At 34.6% G+C, this 27503-nt stretch overlaps 1 protein-coding gene across 1 annotated transcript in view; it reads right to left on the minus strand.

Annotated features, from left to right (window-relative positions):
- Positions 1–27503, minus strand: part of Stt3B (catalytic subunit 3B of the oligosaccharyltransferase complex) — a 276121-nt gene that overhangs the window by 102775 nt on the left and 145843 nt on the right. The window contains exon 3 of the mRNA XM_067760123.1: positions 2305–2775. Within this exon, the coding sequence (XP_067616224.1) occupies positions 2305–2775 (471 nt within the window). The remainder of the gene's footprint in view (positions 1–2304; positions 2776–27503) is intronic.

A 27503-nucleotide genomic window follows, 5' to 3' on the forward strand; every position in this document is an offset into this window, starting at 1 on the left:
CACAGATGTTGCTTACCGCAAGGGGGCCGGCATGTTTAGGTCAGAACCTAAATATTTATATCTATTTTGCGCGGCCACCCCAATGCATAATTTATTTAGCTGCACATATGTATGTACATAAATACACTGTCATGTATAGCTCATACGCATGCATACACACTTATACAGTCACTCACACATATAAGCAACATAACAGGGGTAACTGAGTTTTCCATCGGATAACAAATATCCTTTGGAAAATCCCCGCACGATCTCCGGTCCGACACAACGGAAATCACTTTCTTGCTGGCTGTTCCATTTCAACCACGGAGGAAGAAAGTCGCTGCTGCCGTCACGCCACATACCAAAGGTAAAATATTATACCAACTCAATACAAAATAAACTAATTATTGTCATTATTATTAATAAACCATTTTTATTTCTTTTCTTTAAATATATATATTTTCCGTGCTACCACGCACCGTGCCTTCCCTATTCTGATAGAGAAAGAGGCAAAACTAGGCGCACTAAGACTTTCAAATATTTCGGAGTTGAAACCAGGAAACATGATAGGGCATATGAAAATAATAAGAAAATTCATAAAAAAATCCCACATCACAACTGCGTGACGTAATGGCCTCTAAGCTCAGAATCTCACGGAACTTCGAAGTGTCCATTGTAGACAGGACTCACTGAGAAACAGTGAATCCCTATAATGACCCTAGCTCAGAGGTCTGGTTCAGGGATGGATCGAAATTCGATGACGGAAGAACAGGAGCTGGCATTTTTGGGCCGAACTTTAAGAAATCGATACCAATGGGATGCTACCCCACCATATTTCAGGCAGAAATCCATGCAATATAAGTCTGTGGTAGAGATGTCTGTGGAGAGGCTCAACATCGAAGAGCATTTACATTATGTCGGACAGCCAGGCGGCCCTGCGTGCCTTGCAATCCTACACAGTTACATCTAAGCTAATGGTGACTGCACTAAAATCCTTAATGACCTGGGAGCCAAAAACAAGGTTTTGTTAGGATGGGTTCCTGGACATAAGGGACATGAAGGTAATGAACATGCAGATTAGCTAGCAAAGCAGGGTGCTATAGCAGCATTCTATGATCCAGAGCCCTTTTGTGGACTTACGAAAGCACACACCAGGGAAACTATTAGTAACTGGGCAACAAAACAATTCAGACGTCACTGGATTGACTGCCCAGGGCAAAGACAGGCCAAACTGTTTATACTTCCGGCAACGAACGTATCAGCCAAACTCATTAATCTAAGCAGGGTCCACCCTAAGAACTCTCATAGGGTACTATACGGGACACTGTGGTCTACGATATCACCTAAGTAAGCTAAGTCTATCCGATACTCAAATTTGTCGTTTCTGTGAGCTGGAGGATGAAACGCCGGTGCACATTCTCTGCGAATGCGTTGCTCTGGCTAGGCAGAGACTCTCCCACCTAGGTGGTGTGACTCTTAATCCCTATGTGATATGGAGTAAAAAGCCTGAGAGGTACTTATATACATCAAAAGTCTCCATATACAAAAATAAATAAAGTCGTAAGATTTCTGCCATTGCTTAGATATAACACATTTACATAGATTGTCAGACATGATGAATTCTACTCCCGCTCAGTAGCCGTAGTTTATATATATATAATCATATCTAATCTGTGGAAAGGTTCCAAAATATATACCCCACTTCAATATTCGAACATGATTTGGATTTTAATAAGTTGTGTACCGAATACTACAAAAAATGTATTATCAACAATAGGGATCTCAGGATCACCGAATATGGTTTAATGAAAAATACCTTTAAGCTAACTCGAGACTACTGATCTGCACACAGAAAAGGCGTTTTTTGAAGTGAATGAAACAAAAATTATCGACATTAAAAAGGTAATCCAATATATTCCCGAAGAGTGTAAGGAATTCTACGACGTCATCAAAAAACAAACAAAAAAATTGTTCAGCTGTTTTCCTCTTACCTACAATCAACCATTTACAATAACTGAAAATAAATATAAAGAAAAGAGTTACAAGGTTTTTAGCGTCTGATAAGAAATTTGAAAATGTGGACACTGCTCTTTTAATAATAAACGATTAATTTTTTAAAATCCAAATTCTTCGCTATTAAATTTTTTTTAAAAAACACAAATTTGATTTTAGAAATAGTCACTTGAATTTCCGAAAGAGTAAATTTGAATTTTTCAACGTTTTAAGATCCAATTAACCCTGTCTAAATACATCTGCAAACTGTGTCGAATAGAAGAGAGGAATTCGAGCACATAACTAACTCTTTATGTTTGCATATCTTACCTGTAATCCAGTTTTAGCTCTCCAAATCTGTAGTAACTGAGCTTATACATGAGACAGTTCAGAAGGGCAGGAGCACCTTCGGAATCTATTCGAAACTCCCCCCTATCAGTGAAGAAATCGCTCTCCTTTATGTCCTTTGGATGTTCTCCCTCAGCTATGCGGACCATCCAAAGAAATTTATTCATATCATCGCCAGAATATCCAATGACTCCGCCGAATATAACAAGCACGTAATCAACATCCAGGGAACTCATTATTTCATACGATACATCTTCAGTAGATGACATTGCCTTTCCAACCAAAGCTATGTGACTATTATTCCATGTATTGTTATCAACCAAAGTAGTGCGGTTTGCCATACCCGCTATTTGGTATCCATAATCCCACCATGACATGATACGCGCATTATCTGCCGTATTTTGAGAGAGCCAGTAATATGCTTCACGAAAATCGTCTAAAATATTGCGCGACCTGCAAGTAAAAGTAAGTTTACGAGTATAGTTTAAACCTTTTCTATGCGTTCTTCTGAATCATATATTCGAAGATTTTTTATAGTAGATTTTATGAAAAAAACGTCGTCCGCATTGCTGCTCTGCAAAGGCGAAGCTCGTTGTCAAATAAAATAATTTAAAAAAATTTAGTTAAAGGGTTTTATTGAAAATAATACTTACATTAAGTAATAATAATACTAAAAGCTAGAAAGTAATTAGGTAGGTCCTAGGTACTAGTCATCACACTTCTCATCAATCTAGGGCGTTGATCGGACAATTAAAAGCGTTGGACGCGTGAAATTTTATGAGGCGTAGCATAATTTGATTAAGGTTCAATAGAAATTTGAACGCTTTTATTTAATTGTAGGATCAACGCCCTAGATTAATAAGAAGTGTGATGCCTAGTACCTACGACCTACCTAATTATTTTCTAGCTTTTAGTATAATTTTTGCTTAATGTAAGTATTATTTTCAATAAATTGTAGGATCAACGCCCTAGATTAATCAGGAGTGTGATGCCTAGTACCTAAGACCTACCTAATTATTTTCTAGCTTTTAGTATAATTTTTACTTAATGTAAGTATTATTTTCAATAAAACCGTTTAACTTAAATTCTTTTAAAATTTTTTTATTTGACAACTAGCTTCGCCTTTGCAGAGCAGCAATGCGGACGACCTATGAAAAAAATCGCCGCTAGGGGGCGCAATGATCCAGACATTCAAAAAATCGTATTTGTGGTCCGATTAGGCTCATATCGGGAACACATATTACATAAATCATATTTGGAACACATATTACATACAGGAATAGAACGACCTATGAAAAAATCGCCGCTAGGTGGCGCAAGGATCGAGATATTCAAAAAAAATCGTATTTGTGGTTCGATTTGGCTCATATTTGGAACAAATATCACATACAGTACGGTAGAAGTGACATCAAAATACTTTGGAGTTCGAGGACTTATATTGTAACAAATTGTCAGGAAAGATTCCGTGTAATAATGTGTAACTAAATGAACTAAATAGAATGAGAAATAATAGGCAATTAAGACTAAAAACTTGAAAATAAAATAATAAAAAAAAATGTTGAGTTAAACGTTTTATTGAAAACAATACTTATATTAAGTAATAATAATGCTAAAAGCTAGAAAATAATTAGGTAGGTGCTAGGTAATAGCCATCACACTTCTCATGAATCTAGGGCGTTGATCATACAATTATATAAAAGCGTTCAAATTTCTATTGATAGTCATAAGTAAGACCAACTGAACCTTAATTAGATTATGCTACGCCTCACAAAATTTCACGCGTCCAACGCTTTTAGTTGTCTGATCAACGCCCTAGATTGATGAGGAGTGTGATGACTATTACCTAGGACCTGTCTAATTTTTTATAGCTTTTAGTATTATTATTACTTAATGTAAGTATTGTTTTCAATAAATCCGTTTAACTTAAAAATTTTCTTTGTAATTATTATTTTTTTTTCAAGTTTTTTGTCCTAATTGTCTAATATTTCTCATTCTATTTAGTTCATTTAAAAAAAAAAAAAATGTAAGGCACGATAACCTCCGAAGAGATCTAAGGCCGAGCTTCTCTTCCAATTTGCGTCGTGCTCCTCTTGATTCTCCCTACAAATTGGCCGGACGGGACCTACATGTTTTATGCCGACTCCGAACGGCATCTGCAAGGCAGATGAGTTTTCACTAAGAGCTTTTCATGGCAGAAATACAACAGGAGCTCTTTCCAGACACTGCCGAGGGGCGACCCCGCTTAGAAAAATTTTTGTCCTAATTGCCTATTATTTCTCATTCTATTTAGTTCATTTAGTGACTCATTATTACAAGGACTCTTTCCTGACAATTTGTTACAATCTTAGTCCTCGAACTCCAAATTATTTTGATGTCACTTCTACCGACCTCTATGTAATATTTGTTCCAAATATGAGCCAAATCGGACCACAAATACGTTTTTTTGAATATCTCGATCCTTGCGCCACCTAGCGGTGATAGGTCGCTTTGTATTCCTGTATGTATTATGTGTTCCAAATATGAGCCAAATCGGACCACAGATACGATTTTTTTTAAATATTTCGATCCATGGGCCATCTATCTGAGTTTTTTTTCTTATTATTGCATTGTCATCGGGTTCTGAACTATATTTTAAGTTTGAAGCTTGTAGCTTATCGGGAAGTTGCTTAAAGTTTAAAAATTCGTAAACAACGGCCGGCCGGCCTGTCAAGTCAAGCTAAATAAAACAGTTTCCAAATATGATTCACAAAAAAAAAAAAAAAACAAAAAAACAGTTTTCAATATCGGTAAACTAGATCACAGATGTATTCTTTGATACTAAATTTATTTCATATCCCAATATTCGCAACTTAATGAAACATTAGGGGGCCATTTCGTGAATTTCAACTCATTGGAGATCTTTATTCATGAGTTTTGATGCAGAAGTGAACATCGCAAAAATCACGCTAGAGATGTTGAGTTTGTAAACCTAAATAAGACTTGCCCCTGATACGCAATTAATTTTGGCTGGCCCATTGACATACAAAAGTACAAAAAACACTGTTAGTTACATTCATACTATGCATGAGAAATACACGCTAAAATATTTTATTTACTATTTATTAGTTAAGATGCATTTTTTTCGTTATGAAAAAGTACCAACGAGTTGGAAAAATAATTTCACTATGTTTTACATGTAGCGAAAGATGGCAGCCGGTTCTATGTACCGGAGCGACTCGTTATTTTTCCCGACCAAGGGCTGTCATTTCAGTGTAACCCCATTTAATTTGTTGCGTCCCCCCACAAATTGTCTTCTTCCCAGCAGATCATTGCAGCGGGCCTGCGCCATATTCTCCTGCTCCGGGAAGGTATCGATCCCGATCCGGGACCTGCACAACCCCGGTCCAGGGAAATGGTTTTGCTGCGTATGCCGGAAATTAATCTTTTTAAGATGGTCACACTCTTGTCAGTGTGTCACGTGCAAGGGATGGTTGCATCGGATAGAATGTTCTGGGGTGGACCCCAAAACCTCACGTCCTCGTAACTTTTATAAATCTTTTGTGACTCCTTACTGTTCTCGCCCCGGGGCGTCCCGTAGTCTACGTCTTACCACCTTTTGCACCGTTTGCCAGCACAGAATATATATGTCTGCGTCATCTGCCCAATGCAGCTCCTGCCTTGGACGGTGCCACTTTCCCAGATGCTCTGGTCCCAGCGCCACAACAACAATTGCGTCCCGGCCTCCCTCAACTCAGGCGAAGTCACCCGTTACCAGAAACCTGGCATCTTAACAGACATCTAATTGATGAGGCTACACCGCCCAGGGGTCATCTCCGTAAGCATTATGAGGAAATACGGCATCTGAGAACACAGCCGTATGAACCAAAAAGCACAAACAGGTCCTCAGTGATATCCACAAACAGGAGTCGAACCTATATGCCAGGAATTGCCCCGCAAATCTGGTACTCAAAGAAAAATACCCAGAACTAGCAGAGAAGGAACGCACTCTCCCTAGGGAAATGCGCGTCACTCCAGCTCAACTTCGATCTTATCCAGAATCAATCCCGACATACATAATGTATGTCCTGCTTGTCCCCACATGGCACCAACCATCCCTTCAATTGTAATATGGAACCAAAGCCTCTAACACGCTTCTCATTATGGTCCACCCCTGTTTCTAACTTAACTTTTTATGCCCCAGCAGTAGGTATAAAAAAGGGTGAGACTAGGCAAAGGGCCAAAGTTTCAATAAATCTATGAAAGTGCGTGTGTGGTGCAAATAAAGTAATAAAAAGTTAAAGTGCGGGAATGAAATTACGTTAAAATGCTTAAAATCACCGAAGGAAGCTGTCTTATTTTATAAGGTTTTCATTTTTTTATATTTTTGTAATGCTGTAAAAGAAGCTTGTATTTATATTCATGTTAAGAATTAGTCTTGCCTATAAATGCTACTTTGGACTAGGTAGGTAATTGAAAAGTTAAGTCCTCTCTCGGCAAACGAAAATCATTCTCTACAAGTCACTTATCGTACCCGTCCTGCTATATGGTGCAGAAGCATGGAACATGACAACATCAGATGAAGCGGCTCTGGGAGTGTTCGAGAGGAAAGTTCTTTGAAAGATTTATGGGCCTGTACGCGTTGGCGACAGCGAGTACCGAAAAAGATTTTATCATGAGCTGTAGGGGTTTTCCGCAGACATCAACATATTCCATCGAACTAAAATGCAGCGGCTTCGCTGGCTGGGCCATCTTATGCGAATGAAAGGTGGCGCGCCAGCGAACAAAGTATTTTTATCGGTACTTACATATGGTAGCAGAGGAAGAGGACGGTCCCCACTCCGCTGGAAGGACCAGGTGGAACACAATTTAAATTCCCTTTGTGTGCCCAATGGGCGCCAGTAAGCAGAGCGAAGAAGCGAATGGCGCCTAGTTTGTCGGCCATAGGCGCTTAAACAGTTAATATCCAATTAAGATAGCTCCAATTAAGGTAGTTGACTTTTCACAACATGGCTTTTGCAAAGGCAAGTCTACGGTGTCCAACTTGCTTGAGTTTCCAACCTTTGTATCCAACAGTTTTAAAACTAATTGTGAAGTTGATGTTATTTGTACTGGCTTTAGTAAGGCATTTGATAAAGTTTCTCATTCCATACTTTTATTCAAACTTGATCGGTTAGGATTTCCCCCATTGTTCCTCTCTTGGGTTTCTTCTTATTTGAAGGAAAGAAAACAAACAGTTATATTTAATAATTGCTGATCTCGGTTGATAAACGTATCTTCTGGTGTTCCACAAGGCAGCCACCTTGGTCCAGTTTTGTTCCTGTTGTTCATTAATGACCTTCCAAGTGTTTTGAAGCGCTGCAAGCCGTTGATGTACGCTGATGATGTCAAACTTGTAATGCCTATCCGCTTAGCCGTGGATAAGGCATTTCTTCAGGCGGATCTGAATAATCCAGTTGATTGGTGTAATGTAAACGCCTTGTCACTAAACCTGCCGAAGTGTAAGTTCATGTGTTTTACAAGGAAGTCCCTCCAATCCCATGATTATGCTACTGGCGATTATTTAATCAAGCTAGTCACTAACTTTATTGATTTAGGTGTTACAATGGACCCAAAACTGGATTTGAAATTTCATATTGAATCTTGTGTGAATAGGGCTAAAGGTACTTTGGCTTTCGTTAAACGTTGATCTAAAGAATTCAATGACCCATACGTTAAAAAACACTCTTTATATCATTGGTCAGGCCTATTTTGGAAACGCTTCAAAAATTTGGAATCCGCGTTATCAGGTTCATTCTGACAAGCTGGAATCGGTCCAGAAACAATTTTGCTTTTGCTTTAAAACACTTACCGTGGGATCCTTCAAAAAATTGTGGGATCCTACTGCAACCGGTTAAACTACTGCTGTTACCCTCGTTACAGAGCCGCAGGGAGATGCTTGGCGTCTTATTTATTGTAAAACTAATAAGAGGGTCAAGAAATAGTCCATTTTTGCTTGTTGAAATCAAGTTTAATGTTCCAATTAGGCCATCTAGACATTTTCTTTCAATTTGTGTAGCTACATGCAGATCGAATTATGAAATGCACGAACCACTTCGCTTTTTATGTCATGACTTTAAGAAACACTGTAAAAATTTTGACGCCTGTGAATGTAATTTGAAATTAAGCAAAGAACCCTGAACCGTGATAATACTGCACAACCCTCTATTTCAAATATGAAAGTATCAGTTATTGGAAACTTGTTTGCAAAATTGTGATTTGATCATTATTTTTATAGTATGTGCTCAAATTATTCTGTATAAATTGTGCCTACTATTAATTTGCTCTATTGTTGTCAATTTCGTTAATTCACATGTGCCCCTACTGGGCAAACAGCTCCCTCATAAGTACTTTGTGTGAGGTCTTTTTGAGATACTTCCATGAATTCATTTACAACAAATTAACTTCTGCTTACTTCTAAGTTTTGAATTTGAAATTGTCAAGCGTTTAATTAAATACAGTTTAAATATTTTTTAAATTGATGACTTCATATGTCATTTATATCGTAAATTATATCTTTAAATTAAGTGTCTGTATGAATGTTTAATTTGTAGACTGATAAACAAATAAAATTAAAATATGTCAAAAGTTCCATATCAAAACGCAACAAGTGCTTATCGTTATCTTCAAGATAGTTTGCGAAACGAATAAGGCTATTTGGTCTGACCTACATAAAATTCCCATTAAAAATTTGAGTTTCTCAATTCATTATATTTTTGTGTTGTATTTTTAGATCAGGTTTGCTTGTTTTTCTCGAAGCTATCGATTGTAATAATTAAGTTTTGTATAAATCTCCTTATGTGGGTTAATGAATATTCAATCATCAGGGCGCTTAATTCAGAAAATTTCATAGGCAGTGTTGTGCATTTTTACTCTATTGAAAAAGAAATAAAAGTGCCGAAATTGTGGCTATTGCTTTAAAAGACAAAAGTGGCAACCGTGCCCAAAACCCATGTATAAATAGTATTTCGAATCGCTCAAATCGGAAGTTAATTTCTCCAAAAGGTTCGATTGTCAGTATATTTTTATAGTCTTCCCACTTTCCTTTTTTAAAGTTTATGAAAGTGCATTTTTCGGAGGTGATGAATTCGGCTGATCCCTTGAGAAAAAGTAGTATGAGTAGGTGGTCGGAAGCCAATGACGTAGTTAACGCGGCGCTCACGATGGAGATGTCTGGCGAACTATGACAGCTTTCTACCATACACGTGGGGCATCCCCGTTTATCGTGCAGAACGCCACTTCTTCCTGCTGTCCGGCTGTAAATCACAATGCCACAGATTGTGGGGGACATTCAAGTCGCCTAGAAGTACGCGATTTTCAAAAGTGAGTAGTGCGCTGATATTTTAGAGCTAAAGTCAAATTTTTTACTTTTAAAATTTTACTACCAAATCCAATTTCATTAAATATTTCAAATTCAAGTTAATTTAAATAATTTTATTGTAACTCATTTCTACTTAAATATAAGCTACACCTTGATCTGATATAAATTTAAATACAAATTATTGAAAATTATTATTCTAATAAAATATTCTAACAACGACGGTATATAAACTGAAAACTAATTTAAGTGAGGTACATCGTGGATTATCAATTACAGAACAGGTTCCTCTGAATAGACTAAAATACCGCCAAATTTTTTAAGTTTCAAGAACGTAACTAATACTACCTTAATGAAAAATAACTACATTTTTTATAATAGGGTATCTAATCCGAGTTTAATAATAAAATTTCTAAAATTAAATAAAATAAAATTTAAAAATTATTATAAATTTAAAATTTCACTTAATCAATTTATACATATGTTTAGGCCAGATGCCTAAAACCTTAAACTTATAAGGTCGCCCTCGTACTTACTTTTCATTTATTTGTTAACAGAGTTGGTCGAACGGTTTAAGTTATATCTGCTAAAACATCGCACGGATAAATAAACCGTACGACAGCAGCTCGTTTAACATTGTTAACAGTTTTTTATCCTTCACTTGGATTTATCGTTCATCACGTCCACACGCACCAGGAGCCGTAGCTGTTTTAACAAAGGTAATCTACATAACAAAGGTAACAAAATTGGCGGCCACCGTGGTGAGGTGGTAGCGTGCTCCGCCTACCACACCGTATGCCCTGGGTTCGCACCCCGGGCAAAGCAACATCAAAATTTTAGAAATAAGGTTTTTAATTAGAAGAAAAATATTCTAAGCGGGGTTGCCCCTCGGCAGTGCATGGCAGCGCTCCGGGTGTATTTCTGCCATGAAAAGCTCTCAGTGAAAACTCATCTGCCTTGCAGATGCCATTCGGAGTCGGCATAAAACATGTAGGTCCCGTCCGGCAAATTTGTAGGGAAAATCAAGAGGAGCACGACGCAAATTGGAAGATAAGCTCGGCCTTAGATCTCTTCGCAGGTTATCGCGCCTTACATTTATTTTTATTTTTAACCTACAAATAAGTATAATTAGTATTATAAATTTACCGAATTAACGTGCCTTGTATATTAGTTAAGATACATATTAAATATTTGAAAATAATAGACACCACATTTCTTTTCTTTTACCCCCAAAAATTGGTCGGTCAAACTTTCGAGTTTGCACTCCGAGCAAAACATTTGGTCCTTCCAGCCGGATTTATTTACCAGCGACCTAAAATCACAACCATCTCATTGATTTGGCCTCAAACGCCCAGCGATTTATATGCTAAATACTTCCGAGCATCACACCCAGAGCTATCATCAAGGAGTTTGAACAGCAAGCAACAACATCCAACGTTCACATATTAAATTTTTACCAGCTACAGTCCGCAACAAAAAGCTACAACGAAAAAAGTAAGTGGTTTGAAAATTCAGTGCGCACATATATTATTATAATTGTTAAAAGTGTATCGCGAGTGATTTGTTTTCCTTGTGCAGTGATAAAATTAAATAAACAACAAAATTAAAGTTGTGAGTGTCAATTTGTATAGATAGCCCCTCTGACCATCGAATATTACTCCCCACCAGTGGTAAAGAATATTTGACACGGCGCAAGGGTCTTCAGTGCACCGAGCACACATATATATACAAATCAATGTTGAGAAAGTTAAACCAAAAGTTGCACATATCCCCTTTAGAGGATTGGAGGAGCATATAAGTTTTTCGTTACTTGTACTTCTCGTTGGTTAACTTTCACAAAAACAACCTCACATTGTTCACTTTTGCCTACTAAAAATTTCGTTTACACTAAATGCATTATTTGAAATAAAAAATCACTTTTTCGTAGTCTTTGATAATTTATACCTTAAATTAAAAATTTTTTTCTTGTTATAAATTGCCACCAAACTCGTTGCACTTTTTTCTCGGTATTTGTTATTTTTTTCGCGATTCAAACACAAGCACGTATATACATACCCCCTTTGTGTGGCGAGCAATAACAATAAACATAGTTTTTGCGTTGGTGCAACCTATTGAAGGGTTGTTTAATAAATTAAAAAGATTCTGCCTCTGTGCTTTTTTCTGGAGTTATATACTAAGTCCCGTGTAAGATTCAAAGGTTTGTTTAGAGTAGTTATACCCTTTTTCATCCAATATGGACGCATGCAATCGACTAGCTGACATTGTCGTTGAATTCGAGGTCGAATTCCTCAGCATGCCCACAAGCGACCACTCCAAATTTTCGCTGAAAATTCAGCAGGAAACATTGAAGTCGAAGTGGGACAAAGCCACAGAGACTTTTGACGAAATAATGGCTGCAGATGACCTCCCGGCAAAAGATTTAGCCATATTCAAAAATAAAAACAAGTCAGCCTATTCAGTCTATGTAAGGTGCATGTCAAAAATTAATGAACTCTCAGAAGGGCTAGAAAAGCTAGAGAAGGAATAGGAAATTTTAAGCAATCCCCGCAACCTACATCTCCCACCCTGTGATACAGATGTATTCAAAGGAGATTATTTATCATGGTCAACATTTCGTGACATGTTCACAGTTATATATGTTCTTAATAAGGGACTTACTCCAATACAAAAACTTTATTACTTGAATCAAAAGACTCAAGGTGAGGCCAAGGAAATTGTCAAGAAGTGCGACTTGACAAACGAAGGTTTTGAAGTAGCCTGGAAAAATCTCTGCGAACGATATGAAAATAAAAGAATCCTTGTCAATACCCAGTTGAAGATTCTCTTTAACCTGCAAACAGTCGAAACTGAATGCGACACATCCATAAAGAGATTACAACGGGATATAAACAATTGTATATCCCCATTAGTAAGTCACAAAATTGACATATCAAACTGGGACCCCATTATAACATATCTCTGTTCGACAAAGTTACCTGATGTTACCCTGTCACTTTGGGAACAGTCAGTGGAGAATAAAACAGAGACTTCCAAGTGGGCTGATATGGACCGATTCCTATCACATTGGTTCCAAACCTTAGAATCGGTTTCGGGTTTAAGAGGAACAAAGCCGGCAAAACCTTCAAAGGTACAAGGCAATAAGCAGTGCTCTGAACCGACGCATAAAAAGCTTGGGTCTTTTCGAGCGCGCGTCACTAAAAATGGGTGCACAATGTGTCAAACCTCTAGCCACAGAATATATGCCTGCGACAAATTCAAAAAATTACCAATAAGCGACAGAATTTCATTTCTCAAAAGCAACCGATTTTGCCTGAATTGTCTCTCACCGGGGCATTCGGAGTCGAAGTGTACTAGTGGCTCCAACTGCAGCATCTGTCAGTCAAGGCACAATACCCTTCTGCATTTGCAGACGACGAAGGCCACAAATGATAATTCGCCGGTGGCCACAGATTCTAATGATGATTTACAGGCTCCATCCAAATCAGCTCAAAAGCGTAATGAGTCTACAAAGAAGAAGAAATCGGCTAAAACGGTTAAAGTAAAATCGAATTTCGCGAACACGAGTAAAGGCGTTAGGAACAGCCCGTATATCCATTCATCATAATGGCACTAATTATTCGGCGAGAGCTCTCATGGATTCGGGATCTGAGTGCTCTTTCATTACAGAAAGACTTAGGCGAAGAATTAACCTGCCAAGTAGGAAAATGCATGCCCAAGTTTCGGGCATCAATAACACAGTTTCTGCGCAGGTTAAAGAGGCATGTGCCATACAATTGCGGTCACCCGTTGACCCTCTAATTTCAATCGATGCTGTTGTGTTAGTTTTGCCACAGGTAACTGGGCACTTACCTACATCCGATGTCAGTGCACTCGCACAACAAGCATTTCCCGATCTTGTACTGGCGGACAAAAGATTCTTCGTAAATGAACCAGTCGATCTTGTTTTGGGCGGAGATATTTACCCGCAAATCATCTTGAGCGGTATTAGGAAGAATATTCTTAATACTCTCTTGGCCCAAGAGACAGTGTTCGGTTGGATACTGACGGGTCGTGCCGATGCAGCCAACCCAACCAACCACAATAAGGTATCATTCTTCAATGAAGGTGCTTTAGACAAATAGCTAAGCCCCTTCTGGGAAATTGAAGATATACCCAAATCAAAAGCCCTTACAGCCGAAGAGAAAATATGTGAGGAGTTGTACAAACGCACAACGCAAAGATATTCTGATGGAAGATATATCGTTTCCCTTCCTTTCAAAGCAGATTACCCAGCGAACATTAGCCTGGGACCTTCATTAAGGATAGCGTGCTCTCAATTTTACAAAAACGAGACACGAATTAAGGGAGATCCCGAATTGCAAAAGGAATACAATAGGGTTATTATGGAATACGAGACAATGGGGCATATGTCAAAAATAAATGCACTTCAGTCGGCCGATGCAGTCGACAACTATTATCAGCCGCATCATGCGGCTATTAAAGAGGAGAGTACCTCAACGAAAGTTAGAGTAGTTTTCAACGCATCTTCACGTTTTTCAAATGGTCCCAGTCTGAACGACGTTCTTTTCCCTGGGCCTGTACTCCAGTCTGATTTATCCATATTAATTCTTCGCTGGAGACTTTTCATATACGTATTCAATAGCGATATTGAAAAGATTTACAGACAAATCTTAGTAAATTCCAACCAAACCAAGTACCAACGAATAGTTTTCCTCTCAAGCTCAAACGATCCAATCAATCTTTATGAACTCAAAACGGTAACTTTCGGGATTAATTGTGCTCCTTATCGGGCAATAAGGACTTTACTCCAACTAGCTGATGATTCTGAAGTTTATCATCCAATAGCCTCGAATATTTTGCGCAAAAATATGTATGTCGACGACGTCCTTTTAGGAGGGCATTCCATTGAGTCCGCGATAGAAGCTAGGGATGACATATCTACTGTTTTAAAATCAGCTGGTTTCCCATTGCGCAAATGGACCTCGAATAACAACGAAATATTAAAAGGAATTCCAAAACCTCATCTTTTGAGTGAAGTTTTCTAGAATTTGAGGATTCCAGTAGCGTGAAAGCACTTGGAATTAGGTGGAATGCACATTCCGATAAATTCTATTTCACTATCAAACCAATAGAAGAAGCTACAAGTCTCACAAACAGAGCGATATTGTCGACTATCGCAAAACTTTTTGACCCGTTAGGTGGCTGGCACCCACAATTATAGTCGCGAAAATTATTATGCAAAATATATGGCTAGAGGGTACTGGGTGGGACGAACCCGTATCTCCCTTAACATTGGAGAGGTGGAAACATTTTACCAGAACTTACAATGAATCGAGCGGCGATAAATCGATATCGTATCGATGTAGGGATAACACCAGGAATACACTTGCCATTTATTCAAGCAGTGTAATGGGGTTAGGAGCATATACAAATGCAACTACCTGAAACGGGTTTGCGGCTTATTTTATACGGTTTCTAGGCCTTTATTTTTTCATATTGATTCCCCGAGAGATTTTCATTTAAATAAATGAAATATTTCATCTTTTAACCACCTTCACAAACCACATTGCACTAAGGACTTAAGGGCCGTTTTTAAGTATCCCTAACCCAGCAAGTAGCTACCACAAATTTTTGAGTACGGCGTTATATAGCCGCTCATATTGCTCGCCATGCATTGGGCCTCCATAAAATAAATGGTAAAGGTCTGCAACTTGGAAACTATTACTTTTGCAGATATGATGCGTTACACCGCTTAACGCAAGCGCTCTGAAGCGAGCCAATTTGGATTAAGATGTCGGCTATGTAGCAAACCACACCCGCTCAGAGCGTGCCCAGTTTTCAGGGCCAAGGAGCCCACCGAACGCCTACGATTAACACACAAATACCGCTACTGCACCAATTGTCTTTCAGAGGCACATATCGCATCTCAGTGCTCAAATGAAGGGTTATGTCCACGATGCGGCGAACATCATTATACGATGGTCCACATTGAGCCCAACGAAAAGATCAGGCGACGACCAACACGTCCCACCAGGAATGACGCCAACGACACCGACTCAATGTCGCTATTTGCCTCGGAGGGTGATTTAACTGACTCCGAAACATCTGCTTTCCGCCAGGATAATTTGACTGGAGTGGAATCCATGGCATTCCACCCAGCCCCTGAAAGTAGTACAGTGCTGCAACGTTACCGGCCATGTCTACGCCATGAAATTCCACAAGAAAAACGGCATAAAATCGCTCCAACCTATAAGGGATTTTGGCGCAATCACAAACAGGGGAGAGTGGAATCTCAAGCATGTCATAAGGCGTGATACTAACATCGACGATGTCGATTCTCCAGAAATATGTCCAGAAGTAAACTATGGGCCATCAGTAAAAGAGAAACGTTCAAATTCCAACGACTACTCTCCACGTTTAGTACAGCGAATATTTCAGAATTCACTCCCAGTTGGCGAATCTACGCCCGAGAATACATCTCGTCTATTTGCACCTCCAATAAAGGTAAAGATTAGCGGCTATGAAAAGTTTTGCGAAGAGAACTCCTTCTCGTTGAACTCCCTTGAATTGAGTGTGAAAAGTAAGATAGATGCTTGCGATCTAACAATGAAACAGAGCGTTGAGCTTGAAAAGGTACTATCTCAGCATAATGAAGTATTCGAAGAGTCAACATGCGCAACACAATTTGCCGTGCACAGCATCGATACAGGCGAACATCTGCCAATCGCTTTGCCACCATATCGATTGGCACCGCACCGAAAGGCTCTATTAAAGAAAGAAATGCTGACCGAAATGCTGAGGGTTGGTGTTATCGTAGAGTGCGAATCGCCATGGGCAGCACCTGTGGTTATCGTGCCCAAGAAATCAGGCGACATACGTATTTGCATCGATTACCGAGAGTTAAACGCCATTACCAAGCCGGATCGGTATCCTCTTCCACGGGTTGACGACTTGCTGCATGAAGCAAAAGCTACCAATTTTATGTCAACGTTGGATCTACAGGCTGGCTATTGGCAAATCGGTGTGAAGAAAGAAGACCAGGACAAGACCGCGTTCGTTGCGCCGTTTGGTATGTACAAGTTCACACGCATGCCTTTTGGTTTACGAAATGCGCCAGCAACGTTTCAGCGGTTGATTGATCGACTCAAAACGTCTTTAAACAACGTAACTTTATTTGCATACTTGGACGATATAATTCTATGCTCGGTCAGTTTCGAAGAGCATCTTCGAGATCTCAATATGCTTTTCAATCGAATTAAGCAATTTGGTCTTAAGGTCAATAAAAGGAAGTGCCGGTTTGCCTGCCGCGAAGTTAAGTACCTAGGGCACATCTTAACGTCAGATGGCATACGAGTAGATCCAGAAAAGGTCGCCGCAATATATCTGCGTAATCCTCCTAAAAATGTAAAAGGGCTACTATCGTTCCTCCAAGCGTGTTCATGGTACAGGCGTTTCGTACCCCAATTAGCGGATGTTGCAAAACCACTTTCACAGCTGATTAAAAAGAATGCATCTTGGGTATGGACAGATGAACAACAAGCTGCGTTTGACAAGCTAAAGCGGCTGTTGATAACATCGCCTATCCTAAAAAAAATCGACGGAAACATGCCATACATCATAAAAACCGACGCTAGCGGTTACGCATTAGGAGCAGTTTTGATCCAGGGGGAGGGTCCGGATGAACACCCCGTAGAACACGCGAGTAGACTCTTAGCAAAAGCAGGGCAAAATTACTCTACCATTGAGAGGGAAGCTCTTGCCATAGTGTGGGCTGTCAAAAAGTATCGTGGCTACATTGAAGGATCCGAGGTAAAACTCATCACGGAGCATCGGCCGGTTAAATGGTTACTGACGCTAAAGTCACCAACCGGACGCCTAGCCCGATGGGCATTACTCCTCTAACCATACAATTTAAATATTGACTATAAGCCTGGAAAAATAAATGTTGTGGCAGACATGTTGTCAAGGCCACCTTGTGAAGATAGACACGAAACCAAAGAACTGTGTCATATATGCTCATTTGCTATTGATCTTCCACGCCTTGGAGCGAAGGAAATCCGTGACAGCCAACTCAGTGATCCCACACTAAAAGGTATTATTGATTGTTTCGAGGGTGAGACTGATGATGCGGTACATTGGGCCAAGATAGGATACACGATGAACGATGGCGTTCTCTATTGCTACAGCGACGAAGATAGCGAGGATGCACAGCTGGTTGTTCCGAAGTCCGAAGTTCCAGAAATTTTAATTTCGTATCACTATGGAATCGACCGGACTATGTCAAAGGTATCATCGCGTTATTATTGGCCAGGTATGCGAATGGATATTGAGAATCATGTCAAAAAATGCATTGAATGCCAGCGCTATAAGATAACGAACCTGAAGCCAATGGGCCTATACCAAACAAACTCCAGTAAACAACGTTTTGAAGCCGTAGCCATTGATCTGTTTGGGCCATTACCACCGGATGCGAATGGAATGCAGTGGATTTATATTGTGGAAGATATCGCTAGCCGTTGGGTGGAGCTCTTTCCACTAAAAGAAGCTTCTGCCGAGAGCTGCGCAAAAACGCTTATAGACGAGGTATTCCTACGCTATGGAGTCCCTAGACGAATAATCAGCGACAACGGTGTGCAATTCGTATCCGGTGTGATGCAGAAAGTTGCCTTTTGTCTGGACATTCGCCAAGTATTTACGCCATTCTATCACCCACAAGCGAATCCGGTAGAGCGGAAGAATCGAGACCTCAAGACGCAGCTGTCCATTTTGGTAGGCAAAAACCATCGCGATTGGGCAGAGAGGTTGCCAGCCATACGGTTCGCAATGAACACAACACGCTGCCAAAGTACTGGTCATACGGCCGCTTATCTTACGTTTGCGCGTGAATTGCGTACAATCGACGACGTCAACCATAACTTAAGAGCTATCGTCCATTCGGAAAACTTCATTGCTGAAATAACGCCGTACCTAATTACACTCGCTGAGATGTTCAGAGCCACGCAAGAATGCGAACGAAAGCAACAAGACACTAACAAAGCCGTCACGAATAACCAAAGACGGGACCAAGAAGGTTTAGAAATTGGAGCTAAGGTGCTTGTGACCACTCATGTTTTGAGCAATGCTACACAGGGTATAACATCAATAGTTTTTCCACGACGGGATAGGCCTTACGTAACTATTGACAAACAAGATTCCACCTCCTACGTAATTGCTCATGAGGACAATATCCAGTATCCACTGGGTACATACCATGCATCATCACTGACACCATATCGTAGTTCTGACAACGTTCCCGAAGCTCCGGTAAACATGATAAGCCGCCGAGGACGTCCTCGAAAGACCACTAAATAGGATACATCATCGGGTCGATTCCTGTATCCTAGGGGGAGACTGTAACAACCACGATTAATGTCATCAATGATATCTGTTTCATTTTACTTGTAGTATACCATAAATGCTATGTTCAATGTTTTACATGTAGACTCGTTGTAATGTTTTGTGAAAATACCACTCTGTGCTGCGCACAGTAATACCTTAAAAATGCATCACTGACGATCAGCATCGTCATGATCGCCTATAAATACTGTGTAAGCAATGTAATTGAGGGTGATTCTCGTTTGACTGCCTTACATGTTAGTTCGTCCAATGTTGCTTTGGTCAACTAGCATTAATAAAGCATACATACAAACGATATAAGTACACGCGTTTTTATTCGATTGTCTACAATTCTGTGTGCGACTCTCGTCCTAATTATTGGACAGGTCCATTTGGAAGAGTAGACGCGGTCGCTACAACAAAAATAAGGAATTGTTGGCTCTGCCAATCCTATGAGCTATAATCTTCGGAACGGCAAGGCTAGCGTTTCAATTTATAATAAAAAAATTATCCAAAATAAAACTTTATAATTAAATAAAATATCCATAAAACCATAAAATTAATTAATAAAATTAAATTTAAATAATAAAAATAATTAATTTAAATTATAAAAATAAAAATTACGAAAACTATCAATAATTCTTAAATTTTTGATTTTGTAAAAAAATCGAAATTTTGTTAAAAATTAAAAATTTTGAATTATTATTTATTTATTAAATTATAAATTAACTTTAAAAATAATAAATAACTATATTTAATAATTAAAATAAAATTTTTATTTTTTAAAATTAATTAATTATTTTAAAATAAATAATCTAATAGAGTACTTAGCTTCCCGCAAAAATTCTTCCCATAGATTTATTTAATAATAAAAAATATAAATTATGAGAATGATCAATAATTCTTAAATTTTAATTTTAAATATATAATTAATAATTAACCCCTAATTAATTATTAAATAATATTTAATAAAACAAATAAAATATTAAGAAAATGCTCAATAATTATTAAATTTCAACTTCAATTAAATAATTTGTAATTAACCTCTAATTAATTATTAATAAATATTTAATAAAACAAATAAAATATTAAGAAAATGATCAATAAGTATTAAATTTCGACTTCATTTAAATAATATAATAATATAATTAACCCCTAACTAATTATTAATAAATATTTAATAAAACACATAAAATCTATAAAAATAATTAATGAATAATCAATAATTCTTAAATTTTAATAAAAATTAATTTTATAACAAAATATAAAATGAAAACGATCAATAATTTAAAAAACTCTATTTATGTATTTATGGATATTTTAAGCTACGGATCTATTGTCTTGGGTGCAAATAAAAGCAAAGATTATTCCACCTTTCAGCTCGACGTTTCGCCAAATTTCCTTGGCATCTTCAGAAGCGTGAAACTGTATTTATTTAATAAAACAAAAAAACAACAAAGAACACAATCAGATACATATAGATTTAAAATTAAAAATATTGCAAATAAATATTGATTGCACAAATATTTTCTTACTTACAATGATGGAAAATTAACGAAAAACACAATTTTCACTAAAACATTTAAAAACATTTATAAAAATTTAATTTTCTCTATTTAATAAAATAAAATAAGTTAATTTTCAATTAATAAAAATTAATACTTAAAAATAATAAATAACTATATTTGAGCCGATTATTTTGAAAGTGGCATAAGTCATTTCATGTCGTTTAGGTTCAGTGATAATTTGTTGGTATCTCTCCTCGCCTCCAGTTTGTTAGAGTCCAATATCCAAAAGATGCAATTCTTATTATTATTTTATAATTGTAGAACCATCTATATATGCATTCGTTCAAAAATAACAATGCATTTAAGACCATGAGTTGGAAATGACTTATGCCACTTTCAATATAAACGGCTCATTTATTAATTAAAATTAAAATTTTAATTTTTTTTATCAATCAATTATTTTCAAATAAATAATCTAATATAGTACTTAGCTTCCCGCAAAAATTTTTCCCATAGATTTATTTAATAATAAAAAATAAAATTACAGGAATGATCAATAATTTTTAAATTTCAATAAAATAAGTAATTAATAATTAACCCCTAATTAATTATTAATAAATATTTTATAAAATTTTAAATATTTAACGAGCTCGAGGCCATATACATATATATTCAGATTAAAACCAGGATAGATTATATATATATATGTATATATATATATATATTGTCGACAAGCTACACCCAAGAGTTCTTGAGAATGACCTCAGATTGAGATCGAAATATCGACTAAATAAAATTTAATATACATATATATAAAATCTATCCTAGTTTTAATCTGAATATATCGTTAAACATTTAAAATTTATAATTCTAAGCCCGAAAATAATCAGAAGATATTTTATAAAATCATAATAAAATTAAGAAAACTGATCAATAATTCTTAAAATTTAATAAAAATCAATTTTAAAATAATATACAAAATAAAAATAATCAATAATTCTTAAATTTTAATAAAATAAATATATTTAATAAAACATAACAAAACTACCAAATGATCAATAATTCTTAAATTTTAATAAAAATTAATTTTATAATAAAATACAAAATAAAAATGATCAATAATTCTTAAATTTTAATAAAATAAATAATTAATAATTAACCCCTAATTAATTATTAATAAATTTTGAATAAAACATAACAAAATTACGGATATGATCAATAATTCTTAAATTTTAATAAAAATTTATTTTATAATAAAATATAAAATGAAAATGATCAATAATTTAAAAAAAAATATAAAATGTATGTATTTAATAAAATAAAATTATTTAATTTTAAATTAAAAAATTAATACTTAAAAATAATAAATAACAAAATAGTATATAAAAATTTTATTTAAACTTTTTTATATCAAAAAATTTCGAAATTTTAAAAAAATTTTAAAATTTTGTTAAAAATTAATTTTCATTATATTGAAATAAGTACTTTTGTATCTAATTATTTAATATATATGACAATTTATTTAAAAATTATTTTTTTTTTCATTATACTTAAGAGATATGCTATATAGATAAATAAATATCTATATATATATAAATATTTAATATATTAATAGATGCCTATTAATTTTGTCCACAAAAAACCCTAAAATTCAAAAATAGATATTAGTTTTGTAAAATCTGATTATTATTATTATAATCTATTATTAGAAATTTTTATAAATTAAAATATTAAAAATAAATAAACGATATACATACATCTATGTATATATATTAAAGTTGTGATTTTAACTCTCATGCCTATGTATATAGTAATTTTTATTATCTAAATAAGAGAAAAATCAGTATTTTATAAAAAATTTATTTTAATTATTTAATATATTATATATTTAAATTAAGTTTTTCAAAATTTAATTTAAACTTTTAGTATAAAAATACCCAATTAATTTTAGAATGAAATTTAATCTTTAATTTTAAAAAAGATAATTTTGTATTCTAAAAAATACAATAAAAATCCGTCTATTTTATAGTAACAATAATAATCTAATATCTACAGAAGCTTCTTTAAAATATTTCTTAATTCAAACAATTGCATCAGCAATTCTATTATTTTGTATTATTATGATATACATAAATACTTTATTAATACAAAACGATTATTTATTTAGTAAATGAATTTTAATTTCTTCTTTATTATTAAATAGAGGTACAGCATCTTTCCATTTTTGATTTCCAACAATTATAGAAGGATTATCATGAAATAACAATTTAATCAATTTCCAAATCCACCAATTATTATTGGTATAACTATAAAGAAAATTATTACAAAAGCATGAGATGTAACAATTACATTATAAATTTGATCATTCCCAATTCAGCTCGAATAATAGTTCTTAACGAAGTTCCAATTATTCCTGCTCAAGCTCCAAAAATAAAATATAATGTTCCAATATCTTTATGATTTGTTTAAAATAGCCACTGTCGCGATTGAGTGCAACTTATTTGTGGATATATCAAATAAAATAATTAAATGGCTGAATTTTAGGCGGTAGATTGTAAATCTATTTATAAGAAAATATTTCTTTTTAATTAAAACTTTATAGTCAATCAATGATGATATTAGATTGCAAATCTAAAGGAGTAATTTAATTACTAAGGCTTAAAAGATTCTACTAATATTTACAGCTTTGAAGGCTATTAGTTTTTTAACTTAAAACCTTCAAATATTATTAGTAGAATAGAGGATGAATTATAGAAATTGTTATTAAACTAAATGAAATAATCAGTATTCATTTAATAAAAAAAATTATTTGATTTTATTAAAAATATTCAATTATTTTCATAATAATTTAGTATAAATGCAGCGAAACATAATCGTAAATAGAAAAATAATGTGATTAATGTTATTGTTATTATAATTGTTATTGATAAATATTGATTATTTACAATTAAATATTCAATTACTAATCATTTTGGTAAAAACCCAGTAAAAGGGGGTAGCCCTCCTAAAGATATTAAGTTTAATATTAAAATAAGTTTTAAAATTTTGAAATTAAAAAATGAATTGAATAATTGATTTATATAATAAATTTCAAAATTTTTGAGTATAAAAATTACACTAAATGATAAAAATGAATAAAATCAGAAATATGTAATTCACAATATTTCACTAATTTGTATTGCAGCTAATATTCATCCTAAATGATTAATAGATGAAAAAGCTATTAATTTTCGTAATGAGGTTTGATTTAATCCTCCTAAGGAACCAATAATAATTGAAATAATAATAACAACATTTATAAAATTGATATCAATTAAATAAGAAATTAATATCATAGGGGCAATTTTTTGTCATGTTATTAAAATTAAATTATTATTTCATGATAATCCTTCTAATCAATAGCATTTCCTCGAATAAATAATATAAGTTTTTGATTATTACCTCCATCCCTGACATTATTACTGACTAGTAAAATAGTAGAAAACGGGGCTGGAAAAGGTTGAACATCTACTATTGCACATAGAGCATCATCTGTTTATTTAGCTATTTTTTCTTTACATTTAGCTGGAATTTCTTCTATTTTAGGAGCAGTACATTTTATTACTACTGTTATTAATATACGATCAATAGATATCACATTTGATCGAATACCTCTATTTGTATGAGCAGTAGTATTAACTGCTCCTTTACTTCTTCTATCTTTAGCAGTACTAGCAGGAGCTATTACTATTTGAAATTGGTATTATGACAACTCATCCCTGTCGAAATTTTCTAATTTTCAAGCGAATAGAAATTTGATGTCGATGCTGTATCGAATAGAAAAAGAATTGTTTAAAATGTAAGTTTTTTGTATTTGTGTTCTACTTTTTTACTACTTAGTAGTAATTTTAAACTATTTGAATTAATTTTATATACATAGGTCCAAGGTCGTGAGTACAAAAGAACAGCTTGAAAGACTAGTTTCAATTATGGAACAAAAACCCCATATAGCAAAGGAACTTGCACATTATATAAATGCAACTTTGCTTGATGCAGCTCAGCCTCCTCGTAATTCAATTTTACCCATCTTTCACAAATAAAATTTTCCAAGACATTCAACACCTCTGATAGTACCACAGACAAGGTCGGCTGGGCAAGTCCGAGTGCATTTTCGTTTCCAATGCTCAGTTGGTAGGATCCCTGAGCACAAAATCGGAGAACTGTTGCCAAAATTAAAAAATATTAGGAATAGACTTGGCTCTTGTGCATTGCTGCAGCAGTTCATCTGTACTGGACAACAAGTCCATGAACGCTTCTTTGGACAGTCTGAAATTTTGAATAAATCTATAGACAAAACTTATAATTTCAACAATTTAACAACTTATTTAGAAAGCTACACTTACCTGGTGGAATTCATTTCCAAAGGATTTAAAGCATCTCACCCGTCTTCTACTTCTGGCTAGCTCCAGTAAGCTTTCCTCTTCATCTAACGAATCATCAAACCACAATTCCGTTGTAGTCATACTTTTATTTTTAATATTTGAATTTAATAACTAGTTCTATTTTTGTTTATTTATTTTATTTTATTTGACAGTGTATTGGAAATGTGCTAATGTGAACTTTTGAATTTATCGAAATTCACAATAACGCTTGCCTTCATCGAACGCGCGTCATAATACCGAATGACAATTCGTTCGTTCAGCTCTTTCGACCAAAGTCGAAGATCGAATTTGTCTCATAATAGGGGCCTATATTATTAACAGATCGAAATTTAAATACCTCATTATTTGATCCAGCAGGTGGTGGAGATCCTATCTTATATCAACATTTATTTTGATTTTTTGGTCATCCAGAAGTTTATATCTTAATTCTACCTGGATTTGGAATAATGTCCCATATTATTAGACAAGAATCAGGAAAAAAAGAAACCTTTGGTTCTTTAGGTACAATTTATGCTATAATAGCAATTGGATTATTAGGTTTTATTGTATGAGCTCATCACATATTTACAGTACGAATAGATGTAGATACACGAGCTTATTTCACTTCAGCAACTATAATTATTGCTGTCCCTACAGGTATTAAAATTTTTAGTTGATTAGCAACATTACACGGAACTCAACTAATATATTCCCCAACAATATTATGATCTTAAGGATTTGTATTCTTATTTACTCTAGGAGGATTAACAGGTGTAGTACTAGCTAATTCATTAATTGATATTATTCTACATGATACTTACTATGTAGTTGCTCATTTTCACTACATATTATAGGAGCAGTTTTCGCTATTATAGCAGGATTCATCCACTGAAATCCTTTATTTACAGGATTAACTTTAAACCCTATTTGATTAAAAACTCAATTTTTAATTATATTTTTAGGTGTAAATTTAACATTTTTCCCTCAACATTTCTTAGGTTTAGCAGGTTTACCACGACGATATTCAGACTATCCAGATGTTTATTCTGTATGAAATATTACCTCTACAATTGGTTCATCTATTTCATTAATAGGGATCTTATTATATTTATTTAATATTTGGTAACGTCTAATTTCTAACCGAATTGTATTACATCCTATACAATTTAGATCTTCAATTGAATGATTCCAAAATACCCCTCCAGCAGAACACACATATTCTAAATTACATTTATTAACTTATTTCTAATATGGCAGATTAGTGCAATGAATTTAAGCTTCATATATAAAGATTTTACTTTTATTAGAAATGAAATGACAACATGAACCACTTTTAGACTTCAAGATAGTGTATCACCTTTAATAGAACAATTAACCTTTTCTCATGATCATACATTAATAATTCTAGTTATATTTACAACTTTAGTTAGTTATTTAATATTTATATTATTCTTTAATAAATATACAAATCGAAATTTATTACATGGACAAACTATTGAAATAATTTGAAAAATTCTTCCAACAATTATATTATTATTTATTGCTTTCCCATCACTTCGATTACTATATTTACAAGATGAAATTAATGAACCATCAATAACATTAAAAACTGTTGGACATCAATGATATTGAAAATATGAATACTCAGATTTTATAAATATTGAATTTGACTCATATATAATTCCAACAAATGAAATAATTAATAATAGTTTTTGATTATTAGATGTAGATAACCGTGTAATTTTACCAATAAATTCACAAATTCGAATTTTAGTTTCAGCAGCAGATGTTATTCATTCATGAACAATTCCTGCTCTTGGTGTAAAAATTGATGGAACACCAGGACGATTAAATCAAACTTATTTTGTAATTAATCGTCCTGGATTATTTTTTGGACAATGTTCTGAAATTTGTGGAACTAGCCATAGCTTTATACCTATTGTAATTGAAAGAATTCCTGTAAAAAATTTTATTAAATGAATTAATAATAATTAATCATTAGATGACTGAAAGCAAGTATTGGTCTCATAAACCACTTAATAGTAAATTAGCAATTACTTCTAATGAATTACTTTAATAATAAATTATTTATGTTGATTTTTTTTGTTGTTGGGCCAATATTTTAAATTTATGTGTTGATATTTATTGAGTTTTACGGCCGATTTCAAATTATAAGGCAAAACGCTGTTTTCCTTTTTCTCCTATGCATTTCGGTGCTATTTTGCACCTTCTTCAGGGAGCCTAGTTTATTTGACAAAACATAAAACAATTACAAAATATTCGACAATTTCACATTAAAATTTCACTTACATACATATAACATTAAATTATAACATATAAACAAACAACATTGAAAACAATTCACAATTTATTAATAAGTACTTCCGACTATTTCCGTGCGCATACATGTTTACTCTCTGAAATCGCTGTTGAATAAGCGCAATTTATGTTGTCCACATCTTCTTTAAAATTGACAGTATATTTTATTCGTTGTTGTATCCTCAGTCCTTCCAGTGTCATTCGGGTTTTTGTTCTTCTTTCTACGTCTAGTATTCGTACATTTGT

Source organism: Eurosta solidaginis, chromosome 1, assembly GCF_040869045.1.
Source record: "Eurosta solidaginis isolate ZX-2024a chromosome 1, ASM4086904v1, whole genome shotgun sequence".
Taxonomy (NCBI): domain Eukaryota; kingdom Metazoa; phylum Arthropoda; class Insecta; order Diptera; family Tephritidae; genus Eurosta; species Eurosta solidaginis.